Here is a 19699-nt window from a genome sequence, read left to right on the forward strand (position 1 = left end):
CAAGTCAGGCAAGTGCCATAAAGAGCAGCTTGAATGATGAATCCAGGGAGCATTTGGGCTCCTCACCTTTGAAGGAAGGTGAAATCCCACCTCACATGGAGACACATAGGTCTCTGCTCAGTTGTCTTGCACAGGGTCGGGTTTATTAACTCAGACCCAGAAAATGCTTGGAGAAGACGAGAGTGGCGCTACTGGAGTACTGAAGAAGGTTTCCATCCTGGCCACTTTATGTAATATGTTCAGTTTTGTTGCCACTCCTGGAACCAAGAGCAGGAGTTGGTTAACCTTGAGTGGTACGCCCTATTAAAAAATAAATAAATTTTAACGGGGGCAATATATGATGGACCTGTAACCTAGACCCAAGAGGGAACAATTGCATTCCAGGAGGTTGATGCCCTGGTGGGTGTAATCACCATGAGCCACCATCCTGGTTGAAGTGGGAATAGCTCTGTAGGAGCATTGGATGTAAAGATTGAGGCTGTTCCTCAAGCAACATCTGAGGTAGTGGCAAAGCATTTGCCAATAGCTTCTTGCTGCTCTAAGGTGTTTTGAGCAGACTTGCAGCCTATTCAGGCCTGCATTGGAACCTGGAGCCACATTTTTTTTAAACCATTTATTCTGTTTTAACAAATAACAATTCATTTATAATATTTATAAAGAAAAAAGGTTACTGAGATAGAGAAACAAATAAGACTAATGTCAAAGAAAATATCAGTAACTCTCAGAATCCTCTTACAAGCCCACAATAATCTGGGGGAAAATGGAAATACAAAGCAACAATATTGAACAATGAAATAATCTTTAAAAAAGGACAATCCTAGAGGTATACAACTAAACCAGCGAATTTATTAACAAATCCTAAATGGTAGCAGCATCAGCACCAGAAGCAATTCTAGCATCAAGAAATGTTTTCAGTTGTTAATCTTACATAGCTAGGTTGGTCATCAAATCTTAATGTTAGCTTAATGATGGTATTTTTATGGAAAACTTTCACAGCATCTTACTAAAGACCAGGAAATAGCGACACAGGAATTAAAAGCAGAACTGGATGCCAGTCGAAGAAAGGCTGATCTCGAAGATCAAATGTTTCAGAATCTAATAGGAAGACAGATAGATGAGGACCTCCAAGCTCAGAAGGTAAGAATGATAATTTTCTGACTTTATAGATTATGCTTGTATACAGATGGCATGCAAAATTTAGAAAGAATTCCAGGTTTCGAGCAGAACTGTAGTTTGGCAGATGCTGAGCCAACTTGTTATGAACAGGGAGATCAATTTTGAAACCCTACAGGCAACTTCTGCAAGCAAATTTTCAAAGGGAAACTCCCCGGAGAGTTTCTGTTTTAACGGTCTTTCCAGTGCACACACCACGGGTGCAAAGTATGTGCCAGAAAGTACATGTGAAGATTTGAAAGTGAAATCTTCGCCTGTATTTTTGCTTTCCCAACCTAACTCTGGTCCTTCTACTTGCAGGTAAAAGAATGCTCCACTCTTTATCTGCATACAGGGAGGAGGGGAGGTAAATTTAGAAAACACATTTACCGATGTAAAAACCTTTTGTGTAGTGCTGTCATAGTAATCAAATTCCTCAATTATCTCTTTATTTACCAAATGTATTCTTGTAATTAAGAACTAGTAGGAAGCATATTTGTATATTCAGAGGGCAACTTTCAGAATCATTTCCATGGGGTAAACCTGTGGAAATGGCAGGTTACAAACTTGCCCTCCCGATATGTGTGTAAGTTTATCCAGAGAGCAGAGATGTTCCTAGGGATGGAATTGAGGAGCAGTTTGGACTTGCATGCATACTTTCAAATTTGCAAAAGTGTGCTTAAATTTTCCAGAAAAATTTAACAAACAAATTGAGTGTAATTGTGTGTGGGCAGTTTTGGTGGGGTAATTTTCTCAGTGACTATACATGCATAAATTTTGCTTTGGAAATTGGTATAACTTTCATGTGCATATTCCTGTCTAAACCCAGATCAGTCAAGACTCCTGGCTTTTGCCTCCCTGCCAGCAGATGGAGACAGAGAAAACGTTTCACTGACACTGCATTATAATCTGTGTGCCACCTGCAGTCCCTCAGTATTTCTCGTCTCCAGCAGATGGTAGAGGTGTAAAACCTGCAGTCTGGAGTGAAAAAAAATGGAGTTTTAGCATAGCCTTTACAGCTTTCCTCCCAGAAGGTTGCTAAATCCTGGTGGTGGCCATCCCTCCTGGTTTGGGGTGGAAGAACAAGGGATTGGTGACTCTTGAGATTGGCTCGGTCCTTGACTCCATAGGGGTTTGATATCTGGTGGTCCAGTTCCCTCTTCCCCCCAGGAGAACCTGTTGAGTCACTCTTCAGTTCTGTAGCATTGGCACGGCACCTTCAGGAAAGTACTTTGCTTTTTCTTTTTCCTTTGTTTATTATACTGTTAAAATTTTTAGAAAGGGAAAAAAGTGAAGTAATTGCAGTGGGAGGGTGGACAGTGGCTAGTGCAGAGGGATCAAACACTGCACGCTCAGCCGGGATTACGGTGGTGGCTAGGGATCCAGGCAGGAAGGTGCTCACCGAGGAACACAGCTCCTATAACCATTCAGCTCTGGTCTTCAACAGGTAGAAGATGGCATCTAGTAGCAGCTGTCACTCCTACGAGTAATCATGTGCACGTCTCTTGCATGCCAGCTTATGCACCCGCTGCGTTTCTGGAGGGGAAGGCAGTTCAGGGGAGAAGAGGCCTGCTGTGACACTCAAACGAGCGCCGAGAGCATCTGGGTCTGCTGTTGATATTTTTTTGGATTCAGTGTAGGAACAGCGGCCATCTTGACTTCAGCGGTGGCAGCAGAGAATGCGCTTAGAGTAGTAAGAGCACTTCGCCTCATGAATCAGGGAACAATGGGAGCTTAATAAAGAACTATAGAGAGACTACGGAGTTTCCGCCATTTCCACTCGCTACGGCGTAATTAATGTTTATGGCATCTGATGACAGGAGACAACCATGGGGAATGTTTGTCATGGATTTATGTTGAGCAACAATGGGGCAACACTGTCCGTAGAATTAATTATGGTGGAGTTGCAATTAGAGACTCCCTCTTGTATATCGTTGGGAGAAAACGAGCAGAGATTAGACTCACAAACTCAGAAAGTTTGAGTATCAATATACCCTTTACGGAAGGTTATTTCACATGTTTACTCAGAAGTGGTTAAAGCGGAGGACAAGGTACTTTAAGGCAGATCAGAAACTGATCAGACCATGGAACAGCAGTAATAGCTAAAGAATCCAAGCACATGTCTTTCACAGATTTATTAACAATGACAAGATCTAAAGTCTTACCATGTTTGTGAGAAGCAGATGAAATCAGCTGTTCCCATCTAAGTGAAGAAAGAATGTCAAGGAATATGGAGCATTGAGGCGAAACAGGGTTGCCAGTCACCTAAAGATTAAAGTCTGCCAGAATGATCATGTTAGTTTGTTAGCTCTACCTGTCTTGGACTGATTAACAATCCCGGTATTTTGTGTATTTGATCTGTGGGAGTTTTTCTAGGAACTATGTGACCTTGGGTTGTGTGGAGTCTCTGTGTCCCTAGAAACCATCGGGATGGCTTGCGGGTGGGAAACGTGCTCAGAGGCAAGCAGGAACGCAGTTGGTGGGTGGAAGTATGCTAGTGTAGGAGCATGTGTAGGTGGTCCTGAGCAGTGCCTGGCAGGACCTTCTGAGTGGCCACAGGGTTACTCTGAATGAGTATTAGGGGTAGCGCTGAGGCATTTCATGACAATAAGCAACTTTAGTTTTCTGTAATTAATGTAAAAAAAAAACATTTTTTTTTTTTTTTTTAGCTGATCGAGAAAAACTTGGTAAAGGCTGAACAAATGTATTCTGATACAGACTTGAAAGTCCAAGCCTTAAACAAACAACGACATGATGATTTAAACCGAGGCGAGCACTATCAGGATCTGGCACATCTCACCAGTCATTGTAGAGCAAGAGAAAAAGAGTTACTGCATGTAATAAAAGAGTTGGAGGCTGAGAAGGTCAGTATTATTACATCTGTTCAGAGCGAGATGGTATGGAAACCACTTTTTCCGTATCCAAAGTTTGATTTAAGGAAAGAGGAGTGATGATTTTATTATTCAATTACAATTGAATAAACTGAGGCACAACAAGACAAGATGAGTTGTCCAAGGTCATACACAGCCAGTGGCAGAGTAGAGTTCAGGCCTGCAATTTCACAGGACTGATGAGGTGTAGTCCCAGAGGGAGTTATCCCTGGAAGCACTAAAGGATCCATCGCTGGAGTGGTTAAGTTTCAGTCTTTAGCTAGCATATGATTGAAGTTTATAAATTGCAGCCTGAAAGGAAGTTGGAGAAGATTCTAGGAAGTAATTAGAAATCCAGATGAGAATGCCCATGCAGTAGCCACACCTAATAGGCCAAATATGTATGTATTGCTCATGTTTTATAATTGTGTCAGAATTTTATTTTTATGTATGTGAATATTGGAATCCACTCCGAACAATATTATGGAGGTAGCAGACTACAAAAATGAAAATGAATGACCAGTGCTACACAGAGTGCGGGACTGAAATCTGGGATTTTGCCAAGAATGTGTCTTGGGGGGGAGTTGCATGCCAGCTGCCACAAGAAAAGCTGTTTCTGTGGAGGAAGGATTGAATGGCTGGAGCACGCCTACTCGCCACCAGAAAAAAAACCCTCTCTTCCATCACTTAAAACTCCTTAGGCCATGGGGGTCAGAGCAGCACAGGGACACAGTGTAAGAGGATGTTTCTGAACTCCATGCCTCTTCCCCTTCCCATGTGCTGCTTTGTTAGAAAGGATGTGTACTCGGAGAGAGGAGGAACTGCCCTGGATAGGGAGGCCAAGAGCATGCACTCTCACGCTGTCCCTGTCATGATCCAAAGGGAGAGAAATAGAGAAAATGGTCTGGGGGAGGAGCCTGGAGAGGGGAATTCAGGAATAGGGAGAAAAGCTTGAAAATGGATGACAAGAGGATAACAAGATGGGGGAGAGAAAAGTAGATGGGAAACGAAGGAAAGAATTCAAGTTACAGAGGCAAGAGAGAGGAAAGAGAAAATATGAATAGAATGGAAGGTGGGGGCTGAGAGGGATTGGAGAGTCTGACAGTAAGAAAAATATTCTCACTTTTTTCCCCGTTCAACCCTTGAGGAGCTAGGAAGTGGAAAAAGGGAGACAACAGAAGGAAGAGATGGACCTGGTAGGGAGAGAGAGACAGATAATGAACTGAAGGGAACAAAAAGAGATGGAAACCTGGGAGATGGTGAAAAGCAAAAAGGAACAGAGACAAAAGACTCTATTTAGGGTTGGGAGGGGACAATGGGGGACGTGACTGGGAAAGAGGGTGGCTAAGGGAAACGGAAGTTGTTGGCAGAGCTGGAGAAGAGGGATAAGGAGAAATAATGGAGCTAAGAAAAAATTGGAGAAGGGAGATGAAATAAATGTAGAGATTGAAAGGGGGATGAAAGGAGAAGAGACAGAAGGAAAGGTAAAATTGAATGGAAAAACGGGAAGAAGATAAATGAGGAAAACAGGAGACTGCTACCTATGGTTCATCATCAGACTCTTCTCCATGAGTTGAATATGATTTTTGAAAGTATTACACTATACATATATAAAAATAGTTTATTATTTATTTATTGTATGTGTTGCATATATTTTCAGCATAGAAACTATGAATATTTTAAACATGTAAGCTGTATATAAAAATATAGAGTTGGGATAGAAATATTTTAAAATAAATTAGTGTATTTTTATTTATCTCCTTAAATCTGTAATCCAGACTTGACCTGTTTGTGATACTGTAGCCACTGAAGTTTGTCCTTGAGAGTACAGGGAAGAGGGCAGTTCAGAAGAGACATGGAAGGGACGAATAAGAAAAGAAGACTGAATAAATAGAGGGATAAAAGGTGGAATATAAAAGAACTGAAAAATGGGGCAAGGAGGGGTGAGAAATTTTAGAGAGGGAGAGAGGCATCCTGTGTGCTGTAGAGATAGAACTTAAGCGAGGAACAGACTCTGAGGCCGATGTAATATAGCCTGTGTTGAAATTGGCACTGCTTTTATGCACATACTTTTTTCAGCATGTGTGGCAAAAATAGACTACACAGGATATAATAACAGAGTAGTATGCTAATGAGATACATGCAGAAAATACACACACAAACAATTACACGCGCCATTATGCTCCAAGGCCCTTTGTAGCAATCTGTGCAGAAAACCAGCCATGTGTGGAGATTGCATTTGATGATTATCAGGATGAAAGCTTTTCCCTTTTAAAATAGTCAGTGGCCCGGAAGTGAGACTGAAAGTGGACCTTCTCTCGGGCCCTCCTCCAAACTGCCTTTTCTCAGCTTGTGCTCTCTCTCTCTGACCTGCTGCTACGCTGTAAGGCTTCTGCCACTGTTCAGCTGACCCACAAAATGTACCGCATCATCAGAAAAAAATGAACGTAAACCATGATAACACAAGAGCTGCACGGACCACATCCACCCATGCCAGCAGTGAGAAAATGGTCTATCTAACAAACACTTTAACTTTACTCACATCCTGACCCAGGCGCTAAAAAACCCACACTAACCGTTCTCCCTGCTAGCGCAGCTCCCTACATAGCCCATGAATGAGTAATTCTCCCAGGACAAGCAGGATGATAGTCCTCATATATGGGTGACATCGGATGGCACCCATATGCAGTCACCGGCATCATCCCGTTCAAAAGCTTCAACATCCTCGTCCTCTGCGCTGGATAAGAACCGGGCCAAGCATCGCAAGAAGCACCGGCACTGACGCAAATCCTCATCCGGTGCCGGCACCAACAAGCCATAGACTTCGACTGAGCCACCTTCCAAAAAGTCCCGGGGAGAGGAGCACCCATCCTCTGGACCCGGGACACCGAGGTATTCTCCACTTACAATGGTGCCAGGTGCCGAGACTCCACAAATTCCTGTGGACCCTCAGGCAATGCTTGCTCAGCCCCGGCCACGGCGTTACCCACACCAGCCTTCCAGGAGGAATTGGACTAGATGTCCAAGAGGCAGTCCTTCAGGCCCTTCGAGGTTTTCAGCTGGCGCCAGCTCCCATACCAACACCTGATCCGGTGCCTACTATGTTGGCTCCACTCCTGAAACGTTTGGACACCCTTATTGGTGCACTTCCATCGGTACCCATTCCTTCCGGACCAGCGAAGCCTCCACAACCATCGATCCCTCCTCCGGCCTCGATCCCAATTTCTCTGTCTTCGGACGATGAAGAACCGGACCATGCCTCTTCTCCTCTACGGGAGCCACAAATGTCAGAACAGATTCCTGGGCCATCGGGTTTATTTGTATCCCGACGTCCATTAAAAACACAGATACCATCGGTTCCACCACCACCGTCCTCTGTGGTGCCTCCACATTTTCCATCGGTGCCACCTCCTCCTCCAGTTGGGCTTGGACTTCTGCCTGCCTCTGAAGACCTGCAGGGTGGAGGACACCCACCATACGACCCTTGGGGTGATGATTCCTCTGATTCTGAAGACATTCTGTCAGAGCCTTCACCCCCGGAAGAAAGACGCCGTTCCCCTCCAGAAGACCTATCATTTGCCAGCTTCATAAAGGAGATGTCTGAAACCATCCCCTTTAAATTACAAATGGAGGCATAAAATGCTGGAGGTGCTTCAGTTTGTAGATGCCCCCAAAGAAATAATGGCAATTCTGGTCCACAAAGTTCTGCTTGACCTCTTACACTGTACCTGGGAACACCCTGGAACAGTGCCACCAGTCAACAGGAAAACTGGTGGCACTGTTCCAGGGTGTTCCCAGGTACAGTGTAAGAGGTCGAGAAAAAAGCTAAGAGATCCGGGCCTCACTCCTCTGCCCCACCTGGCAAAGAGCAGAAGTCCTTGGATGCCTTTGGCCGAAGAGTTTTCCAGGGATAGATGCTGATGGCCTGTATAGCGGCCTACCAGCTATGTATGACACACTACACCAGAAATCTCTGGAAACAAGTCCGAGACCTTGCCTCAGGAATTCCAGGAAGGATTGTCTACCAACCTCCAGAAGGGTCTCAACACGGGAAAACATGAAGTCAGGGCAGCGTATGACATCTTCGACACTGCCTCCAGAGTATCAGCAGCAGGAATAAGCACCAGGCGCTAGGCTTGGCTTAAATCCTCTGACTTAAGCCAGGAGGTCCAGGGGACAATTTGTTTGGTGAAAAAATTCAAGAGGCAGTAGCACAACTAAAAGACCATCATGAAACCTTGTCCCCTCGGACTTCTCATCTACTACCAAGAGAACATTTCGAGAACCTAGAAGGCTAACCTGTAAATCACATAGGTATTACCCTCCTCCATCCCGGGCTAGACCAACCAGACCCTCTCACAGAGGACAGCCTTGTCAGCACAGGCCCCCAAAAGCCCAACCAGCTCCTCAGACTGGTCCTGCATCGGGGTTTTGACTTCCATCTAGAGAGCAGCAGTCAACCCCCCCTCTAACCACCTTTCCTGTGGGAGGCCACCTGTGCCACTTTGCCAACAAATGGCACACAATCACCACCAACCAATGGGTCCTCTCTATAGTAGCCCACGGTTACCATCTAAATTTCCTTACACTACCACCAGACTCTCCACCGCGTCCAGCTTGGAGTCTAACCGACCAAACTCCACAACTCGAGGCAGAACTCTCAATCCTCCTGTGGTCCAATGCCGTGGAACCGGTTCCCCGACTGCAGCGAGGAAAAGGGTTCTACTCTCGATATTTTCTGATTCCAAAAATGTCGGGCAGCATACGTCCGATACTAGACCTCCGCGCCCTAAACAAACATCTCCACAAGGAAAAGTTCAGGATGGTTACCTTGTGCACTATGCTTCCTCTCCTGCAAAAGGGAGATTGGCTCTGCTCTCCAGATCTTCAGGAGGCTTATACCCATATAGCCATATCCCCTCCTCACCGAAAATACCTCAGATTCTTAGTGGGTCGAAGACATTTCCAATACCGGGTGCTGCCGTTCGGCCTGGCATCAGCACCCCAAGTATTTACGAAATGCCTGGCAGTAGTGGTGGCTTACCTAAGACAGTGCAGATTCCATGTCTATCCGTATGTAGACGATTGGCTACTCAGAGGTCCATCCAAGGAGATAGCACGTCAATCCCTCTGTCTTGCCATTCAACTGCTATAGTCCTTGGGTTTTCTAATCAGCTATCCCAAATCACATCTGACTCTGTCATGCACCCTTACGTTCATCGGAGCAGATCTAAACACCATTCAAGCCAGAGCGTTCCTCCCAAAAGACCGAGCATACACACTCTCCACCTGGCCAAAGCAGTACCAACTCGCCAAACCACTTCAGCTCGTCACCTGCTAACCTTGCTAGGACACATGGCATCTACAGTTCACGTTACCCCAATGGCTCGACTAGCCATGAGAGAAATACAATGGACCTTAAAGTCCCAGTGGTCCCAATCAAACTCACTGGCTTGGTGGATACAAGAGTCCAATCTTCAGATAGGATACCATTCCATAGAAACATAGAAATGACGGCAGAAGAAGACCAAACGGCCCATCCAGTCTGCCCAGCAAGCCACGCAGTTCATCCATTTATTTTATTTTTTTTTCCCACCCTTTTTCTCCCTCCCACCCATCACTATTGGCTTCCAGCACCCTCTGGCCCCAACTCCCTTCCACCCCTCCACCATGCAGAGAGCAGCGCCGTATCCGCATCCCAGTGAACATCCAGCTCAATCAGGGGTAGCAACCGCCGCAACAAGCAGGCCACACCCCTGGCCCATACTCCTACCCACCCCTGCTTTGTTTGTTTTAGTTTTTTTGGAGATGGCAGCCCTCCGTGAAGGTGGAACACCAACCACTGGCCACTGGCATTCCGCTCCGTGAATGCCTCTGTGGCTACTGCCGCTCTGTGCAGTGTTTTGCTGTCTGAAGGTGGAACCCCAACTACTGGCCACTGGCATCCCGCTCCGTGAATGCCTCTGTGGCTACTGCCGCTCTGTGCAGTGTTTTGCTGCCTGAAGGTGGAACACCAACTACTGGCCATTGGCATCCCGCTCCGTGAATGCCTCTGTGGCTACTGCCGCTCCGTGCAGTGTTTTGCTGCCTGAAGGTGGAACACAGACTACTGGCCACTGGCATCCCGCTCCGTGAATGCCTCTGTGGCTACTGCCGCTCCGTGCAGTGTTTTGCTGCCTCCTCTTTATTTACGCCCAATCTCCAAATCCTCAGATTACGTTGACCATTGATGCCTCCAACCTCGATTGGGGAGCCCATGTCAACGAACTTCAAACCCAGGTAACCTGAACCAAGGCAGAAGCAAACCACCAGATATATTTTCTGGAGCTCCAGGCGATACGGTGTACCCTGTTTGCATTTAAGGATTGCCTATCCAACAAGGTAATCCTAATTCAAACATTTTGAGATACGGTCTCCAGAACTGAACACAGTACTCTGTGAGGCCTCAACAAGGGACCTGTACAAGGGGATTGTCACCTCCTTTTTCTTACTGGTTATTCCTCTCTCTATGCAGTCCAGAATTCTTCTGGCTTTAGCTATAGCCTTGTCACATGGCTTTACCATCTTCAGATCACTAGACACTATCACCACTCAGCACATACAGCTCTTTTGGATTACCGCACCCCAGATGCATGACTCTGCACTTCTGGACATTGAATCCCAGCTGCCATATCTTCAACCACTGTTCAAGCTTCCATAAATCATGTCTCATTCTCTACAGCTTCCAGTGTGTTCACTCTGTTGCAGATCTTACTATCATCTGCAAATAGACAAATTTTACCTTCTATCCCTTCCGCAATGTCGCTCACAAAGATACTGAACAGAACCGGTCCCAACACCGATCTAGTGGCACTCTGCTTAACACTGTTCTCTCTTCAGAGTAGGTTCCATTTACCATTACATGCTATCTTAAGTTCTTTTCACTTTGACCTCCATTAATGTTCCTCTCTCTCGTTAACCATTTCCATGTTCCATTCATATCCCTTGTTAACAACTTTCATGTTACAATTGTTCAATGTATTAGACAAATGTTCAATGTATTAGACAAAGGAAATGCCCGATTTCCTGCAGTTTTTGGTTGAATGTAAACCGATGTGATATGTAAAATCGAACACTGGTATAGGAAAAAATAAATAAATAAATCAACCAGTTTGAAATCCACACCACCACCTTGGTGCTCACTTCCAAACTTCTCATTTCATTTGCAAGCGTCCTGTGCGGGACCGTTTCAAAAGCTTTGCTGAAATCCATCAGATTTCTCTGACAGACCTTGCCCTGTTGAATCCATGCTGTCTTAGGTCCAGCAAATCTCCTGACTGTAGATAGTTCAGCAGAGTCTTCATTAATTTTCCCACCACCGAAGTGAGGTTAACTGGCCTATAGTTTCCAGCCTTCTCTCTGCTAATGCTCTTGTGAAGCAGGACCACCACCACTCTTCTCCAATCACTAGGCACCACTCCCGTTTCCAGGGATCTATTAAACAGGTCATGCAGCGCACCCGCCAATACATCTCTGAGCTCCCTCAGTATCCTGGCATGAACCTTATCTGGCCCTATGGCCTTGTCCACGTTCAGTTTTCCTAGCTCTTCCCATACATTCTCTTCTGTAAACAGAGTTTTATCTACCCCATCTCCATCTGTGGTCTTGTCAATCAGCAATGGTCCTTCTCCAGGGTAGTCTTTAGTGAACACCGAACTGAAGTATTTGTTTAATATTTCCATTTCTTCTTCTCTCCACACAGTGCTCCTTGTCACCTTTCAATTTTACTATACCACTTCGGGTCTTCCTTCTTTCTATGATATATCTGAAAAATTATTTGTCTCCTCTCTTTATTTTATTTATTTATTTAGCATATTTTATATACCGAGGTATAGCAGAGTTGCCTTCACTCCGGTTTACAGATTACAACAACTTGATACATTTAAAGTGAAATTAACAGCAAATATGTAAACTGGTATAGAACATTAGCATGAACATATCAAGATATACCATCAGATAGGTAAATAGAAAATCTGAATTGAAATTATCAGAATTATAGAAACATAGAAACATAGAAACATAGAAATGACGGCAGAAGAAGACCAATTGGCCCATCCAGTCTGCCCAGCAAGCTTCCTCATTTCTTCTCCCATACTTATCTGTTTCTCTTAGCTCTTGGTTCTAATTCCCTTCCACCCCCGCCATTAATGTAGAGAGCGGTGGAGGAGCTGCATCCAAGTGAAATATCTAGCTTGATTAGTTAGAGGTAGTAGGAGTAGTAACCGCCGCAATAAGCAAGCTACACCCATGCTTATTTGTTTTTACCCAGATTATGTTATACAGCCCTTATTGGTTGTTTATCTTCTCCCCTGCTGTTGAAGCAGAGAGCTATGCTGGATATGCATCGAAAGTGAAGTATCAGGCACATTTGGTTTGGGGTAGTAACCGCCGTGACAAGCCAGCTACTCCCCGCTTTGTGAGTGTGAATCCTTTTTTCTTCTCCCCTGCCGTTGAAGTTATGCTGGATATGCGTGAAGTATCAGTTTTTCTTTTCCCCTGCCGTTGAAGCAGAGAGCTATGCTGGAAATTCGTGATGTATCAGTCTTTCTCCGATGCCGTTGAAGTAGAGAGCCATGCTGGATATGCGTCGAGAGTGAAGTATCAGGTACATTTGGTTTGGGGGTAGTAACCGCCGTAACAAGCCAGCTACTCCCCGCTTTGTGAGTGCGAACCCTTTTTTCTTCTCCCCTGCCGTTTAAGCAGAGAGCTCTGCTGGATGTGTGAAGTAACAGTTTTTCTTTTCCCCTGCTGTTGAAGCAGAGAACTATGCTGGATATGCATTGAAAGTGAAGTATAAGAATGGAGTGATCAAGCTAGTTGAAAAGCATCAGGAATAGAGGAAGGTGGAGGTAGTAATCTGGATATTTGGTTTGGGGTAGTAACCGCCGTAACAAGCCAGCTACTCCCGTCATTGTGAGTGCAAATCCTTTTTTCCACATTTCCTCATGCTGTTGAATCTTAGAGTGATGTTGGAGTCACAGTAACCATGTGTATGTTTATTGACTAAGGGTATTGTCTCCAGGCAGTAGCCATCATTCTGGCGAGTCACCCACTCTTCATTGGCGGCCTCTTGACTTTATGGATCCACAGTGTTTATCCCACGCCCCTTTGAAGTCCTTCACAGTTCTGGTCTTCACCACTTCCTCCGGAAGGGCATTCCAGGCATCCACCACCCTCTCCGTGAAGAATACTTCCTGACATTGGTTCTGAATCTTCCTCCCTGGAGCTTCAAATCGTGACCCCTGGTTCTGTTGATTTTTTTCTTATGGTAAAGGTTTGTCGTTGCCTTTGGATCATTAAAACCTTTCAAGTATCTGAAAGTCTGTATCATATCACCTCTGCTCCTCCTTTCCTCCAGGGTGTACATATTTAGATTCTTCAATCTCTCCTCGTACGTCATGCGATGAAGATCCTCCACCTTCCTGGTCGCCCTTCTCTGTACCCGCTTCCATCTTGTCTTTGTCTTTTTGTAGATACGGTCTCCAGAACTGAACACAGTACTCCAGGTGAGGCCTCACCAAGGACCTGTACAAGGGAATAATCACTTCCCTTTTCTTACTCGATATTCCTCTCTCTATGCAGCCCAGCATTCTTCTGGCTTTTGCTATCGCCTTGTCGCATTGTTTCGCAGACTTCATATCATTAGACACTATCACCCCAAGGTCCCTCTCCTGCTCCGTGCACGTCAGCCTTTCCCCCCCCATCGAATACAGTTCATTCGGATTTCCGCTCCCCATATGCATGACTTTGCACTTCTTGGCATTGAATCTCAGCTGCCATATCTTCGACCACTCTTCCAGTTTCCTTAGATCCCGTCTCATTCTCTCCACTCCTTCCGGCGTGTCCACTCTGTTGCAGATCTTAGTGTCATCCGCAAAAAGACAAACCTTACCTTCTATCCCGTCCGCAATGTCGCTCACAAAGATATTGAACAGGACCGGTCCCAACACCGATCCTTGCGGTACACCACTTAAAACCGCTCTCTCTTCAGAGAAGGTTCCGTTTACCATCACACATTGTCTTCTGTCCGTCAACCAATTTGCAATCCAGGTCACCACCTTGTCACTCACTCCCAAGCTTCTCGTTTTATTCACCAGTCTCCTGTGCGGAACCGTATCAAAAGCTTTGCTGAAATCCAAGTATATGACATCGAGCGCTCTTCCTTGAGAAGGGGAACATCAGCAATAGGACTAATAGGAAGGAGTTCTGTAGGACTTAAAGAAGTTAATTGAAGGAGGGATATTGTATGTCAGATGGGCACACAGAGGAAGAGAACTGAGGGTTTATCCGTTTTTATCCTTGAGTGTGCTGTCTGTGAAAGTTTGGCTAAGTAGCCAGGCTTTAAGATCTTTTTTAAAAGATTTTATGTTTTCTTGCACTGTCAGGTGAGAAGGTAACGAGTTCCATAACTTTGGACCAATGATGGAAATGGCTCTATTTCTTGTGGAGGACAGTTTGGCATGTGGAAGAGAAGGAATTACTAGTTGGATTTTGCTTGTAGTTCTTGTTGTGCGAGGTGATCTATGTATGTGTATGATGTTATCCAAGGTTGTGTAGTCTGCTTTATAAATTGCTTTATGAAGAATTGTGAGAACTTTGAATTCTATTCTTTTCTCAATTGGTAGCCACTGTAAATTGTTGAGGACCGGGGTTATGTGTTCAGATTTTTTTTTGCCCGTCAGGACTCTGGCAGCAGCATTCTTCAGTAGCTGCAAAGGTTTTAAGGATGTTTTAGGTAAACCAATCAGAAGCAAGTTGCAATAGTCCAAACTGGTAAAGATGAGGGCTTGTAAGACGGTTTTGAAATCCTGGGGGTGGAGTAGTGGTTTTAGGTGTTTGATTACTTGTAGTTTATGGAAGCCCTCTTTTGTTTTTGTAGTAATATGTTTTTTGAAGTTTAGTTCATTGTCGAGCCATAAGCCTAGGTCTTTTACGTTGTCTTTGAGTTGAATGTGTATTTTGTCAATTTGGAAGGGTGGTGTAGTTTTTGATCCAGAGATTTTTCTCACGATTAGAATGCATTCAGTTTTGTTCATATTTAAACATAGTTTTAGGTTAATTAGCATGTTTCGGATTGCCTCAAGGTGTGAGGCTGCTCTTGACATTGCATCCTCTATGGAGGAAATTATTGGAATGAGGATTTGTATGTCATCAGTGTACATGTAGTACGTGATGCCTAGGCTTGATAGGAGATGGCATAAAGGTGTGAGGTAGATATTGAATAGTATGGGTGATAGTGCCGATCCTTGTGGCACTCCTGTTTCGAGAGGGATAGCATTGGATAATTTGTTGTTGTAGGAAACTTTGAAATACCTGTTTTTGAGGAAGGATGTAAACCAACTAAGTGTTTTGTCCGCGAGCCCAATGGATTCAAGGCTAGAAATAAGTTTTTTGTGGTCGACAGGGTCAAATGCTGCCGAGAGGTCCAGGAGGATTAGAAGGTATCCTTTTTTGTTGTCAAATCCTTTACATCTTTGGCAATTCTTTCTTCTGCTTGGCTTTTAGCTTTCCTGATTTCTTTCTTAGTCTCCCTCATTTTTAACATATATTCTTCCTATTGTTTCTTTTTTGAGATATTTTATACAGAACTTCTTGAATGCTTTTCTTTTTTGCCTTAATTTTTTCAACCATCTCCTTAGAGAACCAGATTGGTTTCTTTTTCCTCTAACTTTTCTTTACTTTCCTAACATAAATTTGTTGCCTTTATAGTAGCTCCTTTTAATTTGGTCCGCTGCTATTTCACCTCACCCATTTTCTCCCAATCTTCCAGTTATTCTTCCAAATACATCCCTTTTATGACAAAGTCCATATCTGTGAAATTCAAAACTTGGACCTTTGTGTGACTTCTTTGTATACTATTTGTGATATTGAACCATACATTCTGATCACTACTGTTCAGGTGAGCCCCTCCCTACCCGAACATCAGAGATATCCCAATTAGTGAGCGCTAGATCGAGGATCACACCTTCCCTCGTGGGTTCCATTACCATTTGTTTGAGCAGAGCACCTTGAAGGGCATCCATTATCTCTCTACATTTTGTAGATTCTACAGAAGGGATGATCCATCCACGTCCGGAGGATTAAAATCTCCAACGAGCAACATTTTTCCCTTCTTTCCCAACTTTTGGATGTCCTCGATCAGGTCTCTGTCCAGTTCATCCGTTTGGGTTGGAGGCCTGTAGATCACACCAGTACAAATGGAAGCATCATCTTCTCTTATTAGGACTGTCCAGAATGCTGCTTCTTTACCCCTCATCCCTTGCAATTCAGTTGCTTGGATATTGTTTTTGACATAAAGTGCTGCTACTCTCCCTTTTCTATCCACTCTGCCCTTCCTAAACAAGTTATAGACTGGGATGGCTACATCCTAATCCTGAGATTCAGTGAACAATGTCTCCGTAACAGCAACAATGTCCAATTCTGCAGTTCTGGGATTTTATTGCTCAAACTACGAGTATTTGTGGTCATAGCTTTCCAGCTGCTCTTCCTAGACCTCCATTCCATTTTTTTGAACTGATTGATTTTGTCTTCCCACTTCCTATATTGCTTGCGGGTGATATTCCAATTTCACTGCCACCTCACTTAGTTTAAATGCCATATATGATCTGAATTTTTCACTTGGCATCCTCTTTTGTACCACAGACAAATGTAGGCCATCCTTACTATATAATCTTTTATTGCTCCTTACACAGCCCTAGCCTCCTGTGTATCCAAAATCATTTTCCTTACACCAGGTTTTGAGCCAAACATTGAAATTATCTATATGGCATAACCTTTCCTTTCTCTTTCCATGAACTGGTAATACTTTTGAAAATGCAGTGGTCTTTGGTATATGTCCAATCTTCTCCCCTAGATTTTGGAAATCTTCCTGTACCTTGTGGACACCATTTATAGTGAGGTCATTGGTTCCCAGATGGATGATAACATTGATATCAGCGTTCTTAATTTCTTCTATAATTGCACTGACCACCTGGTTTGCATTTCTGTTAGTTGAGCATCTTGGAATGCATTTAACCATTGTGTCTCCATCAAATTGAGTTCCCAAATTGGTTCCTCTGACAGTCTCCCAGAAGCAGCAGCTTTTTTTTTAATGACATTTGACCATGTTTGAGGGTTTCTGGGTGCATTGGGCGACTACTTCCCTTTCAGATATCACTTCATGTTCTATTGCTGGGGCTTCTTCATTTTCCAAAGTAGAAAAACAGCATTATGTAAGGATAACAGTTGAGAGAGTGGGTATCTCTTCATCACAGGCCTCATTCTACCAGAGCCAACTGTAATCCAGTTATTCCTGGGATTCTGAATTCTCTTTGGAAGTGAGGGTGGGTATTCAGGATGCTGTCCAGTTGGGGAGATTGGGTGTCTTATCACATGTGTTCTACCAGATCCTACAGTAAACCATTTATTCTTGGGATTCTGAATCTTCTGAAGAAGGTAAGGAAGATATTCTGATTGCATCAAGATAGGGCAGGTTTTTTGAAATCTGAATAATACCTCTTTCAAATGCATCACCTGCTTTTTCATTGCAGATAGCTGAAAACATATTGGTCAACCCTTAAGTCTCCAAATGGTAGGCCTTGGGGCATAAGCATCACAAATGTTACACTGAACAAAAGCCATTCTGGTAATAGTGACTATTATACAAGCTGTTAGATTGGTACTTTAGTCTTATTCACTTAATTAAGTCCTTAGAAGAACTAGTCAGGAAGAAAAAACATAGGTATGGGTGGGAGTGGGGCAGGGTGGGAGGAAACAAACAGCTCCTGCAGATAGCAGCCCTTTTTTCTGTAAATTACAAACATGGTTATTTCAATACACATTAGCCAGGAGTCTAAAAACACTAGCTAGATTAAATAGAGATTTCAACACATGCAACAGGAAATATAGGAGAAAAGAGAACAATGTCAGCAAGAAATCAGTCTATATTATGGCTAGCAAATTAAAAATTAAACTTCTCTGATCACAAGCACAGGTATGTGTGTCTCTGGAGAGCCACGTGAACAATTCTCTCTCTTCTATTTAAATTACTTCTTAATCAACCCTTCCAGAGCCTTGTGAATCACCCATCCTAAGGCTAATACTTTTTTTTCTTAAAGTAATTCCAGTTATTTCAATACTCTAGCCAGGAATCTAAAAACACTAGCTGATTAAATTCATTGCCATATGAGGCTAAATTCTAGTTTCATAACTTAAATTTTGCGGCTAACTCTGATATTCAGATAACTTAAAAGATATATTCAGCTGCATGATTATGCTGATGAATATAACCGGAGAAGTTCTAGTTGTCCAGATAAGTTATATCCAGATAATTTTAGACCTGCTATTGAGCTGACCTAACGTATTTGGTTAACTTAACCAGAAAAGGCTGAATATAGGCACTTATCTAGTTAAGATAACCAGATGAATAGCGCTGGCCTGATCTGCCCATTCCCCACCCATTGACTATCCATTTAACTACTTAGCCAGATAAGTGATTTATCCAGTTAAGTAGTGGCTGCTGAACATAGCCTGATATTCAGTGGCCACCATTTAGCCAGATAAGTCCTATTTACCCGGCTAGTGTTTCAATATTGGCCTCCTGGAATTGGATGGAAAGAAATAAAGCTATTGTACAGGCTACTTATCTGCCAGGTATCTCCAACACACTCGCAGATTTACTCAGCAGAGATTGTCATCCTCATGAATGGTCTCTACAGCAATCAGTGGCCGACGAACTCTTCAACTTATGGAATCCATCGTTGGTGGATCTATTGATAACTCAACAAAAAACTAAATCAATTTTACTCATCCCTATTCATATCCCAGATCAGTCCAGACACATGGGTTTTGCTCCTCTAACAATAGATGGGGACGGAGAATAAAAGCTTTACTGATGCTGCGCTACTCATGCTAGTATGCCTCCTGCAGTCCCTCCCTATGACCTGTATTTCACTGTCTCCAGCAGATGGTAGAGGTGAAAAACCTGCAGTCTGGCAAAACAAAATAGGTAAAGAAAAGAGGATTTGAGTCTTCTTATTCCCTGGGGTGTTAGGCTTGTGAGGGGCCATTCCCCAGGAAGAGAAGCTGAGCAGGGAGTTGGGGATCCTGGCTTGTCTCAGCGCGATGACAGGAGAGACACCTAATAGTCGGTGATCTGTCTTCCTTCTTGTCTTCCACTTGGCCTTCTTTCCTCCCTCCTGACTTGTGCTTGGCAAACAAAAATTTTGCCTTCTTTTTCTCCTTTGATTTTGCCTGACTAGTGTTGGTGGCTGAAAAAAAAAATAATTTCCTAATGTGTAGATAGATGGACTCAGGACCAATGGGTTATGTTCCCCTGCCAGCAGATAGAGATGGAGCAAGCTGACGTCACAGTATATACACTCCTGCAGTGACACCAGCCTACCAGTATTCTTCATCTCCAGCAGATGGTGGATGTGCATCTCCCTGGGGGGATTGCTTCAGATTTTAGAAGGAGAATTTAAAATGGAATAAGGAAAGCCCCGCTCTCCTGCAGTGATACCAGATGGTCCCTCCCCCAATTGAGAATTCCTGAGGTGATTTCCATGGTCCCTTAAGAATTGTGCCTTTGTCTGGTAGCTGGGTTTCCCGGCGTGGACTTAGCTGATTGTACAGCTTAAAGGCAGCGGATTCAGGAGGCC

General features: G+C 43.9%; 1 protein-coding gene across 2 annotated transcripts in view; it reads left to right on the forward strand.

Annotated features, from left to right (window-relative positions):
- TBC1D31 (TBC1 domain family member 31) overlaps positions 1–19699 on the forward strand; it is a 151838-nt gene that overhangs the window by 108379 nt on the left and 23760 nt on the right. For both annotated transcript variants that reach the window (XM_029591966.1, XM_029591967.1), the window contains 2 exons: positions 997–1137; positions 3822–4016. In XM_029591966.1, coding sequence (XP_029447826.1) covers positions 997–1137; positions 3822–4016 — 336 coding nt within the window. The remainder of the gene's footprint in view (positions 1–996; positions 1138–3821; positions 4017–19699) is intronic.

The sequence above is a fragment of the Rhinatrema bivittatum genome, chromosome 2 (genome assembly GCF_901001135.1).
Source record: "Rhinatrema bivittatum chromosome 2, aRhiBiv1.1, whole genome shotgun sequence".
In the NCBI taxonomy this organism is placed as follows: Eukaryota; Metazoa; Chordata; class Amphibia; order Gymnophiona; family Rhinatrematidae; genus Rhinatrema; species Rhinatrema bivittatum.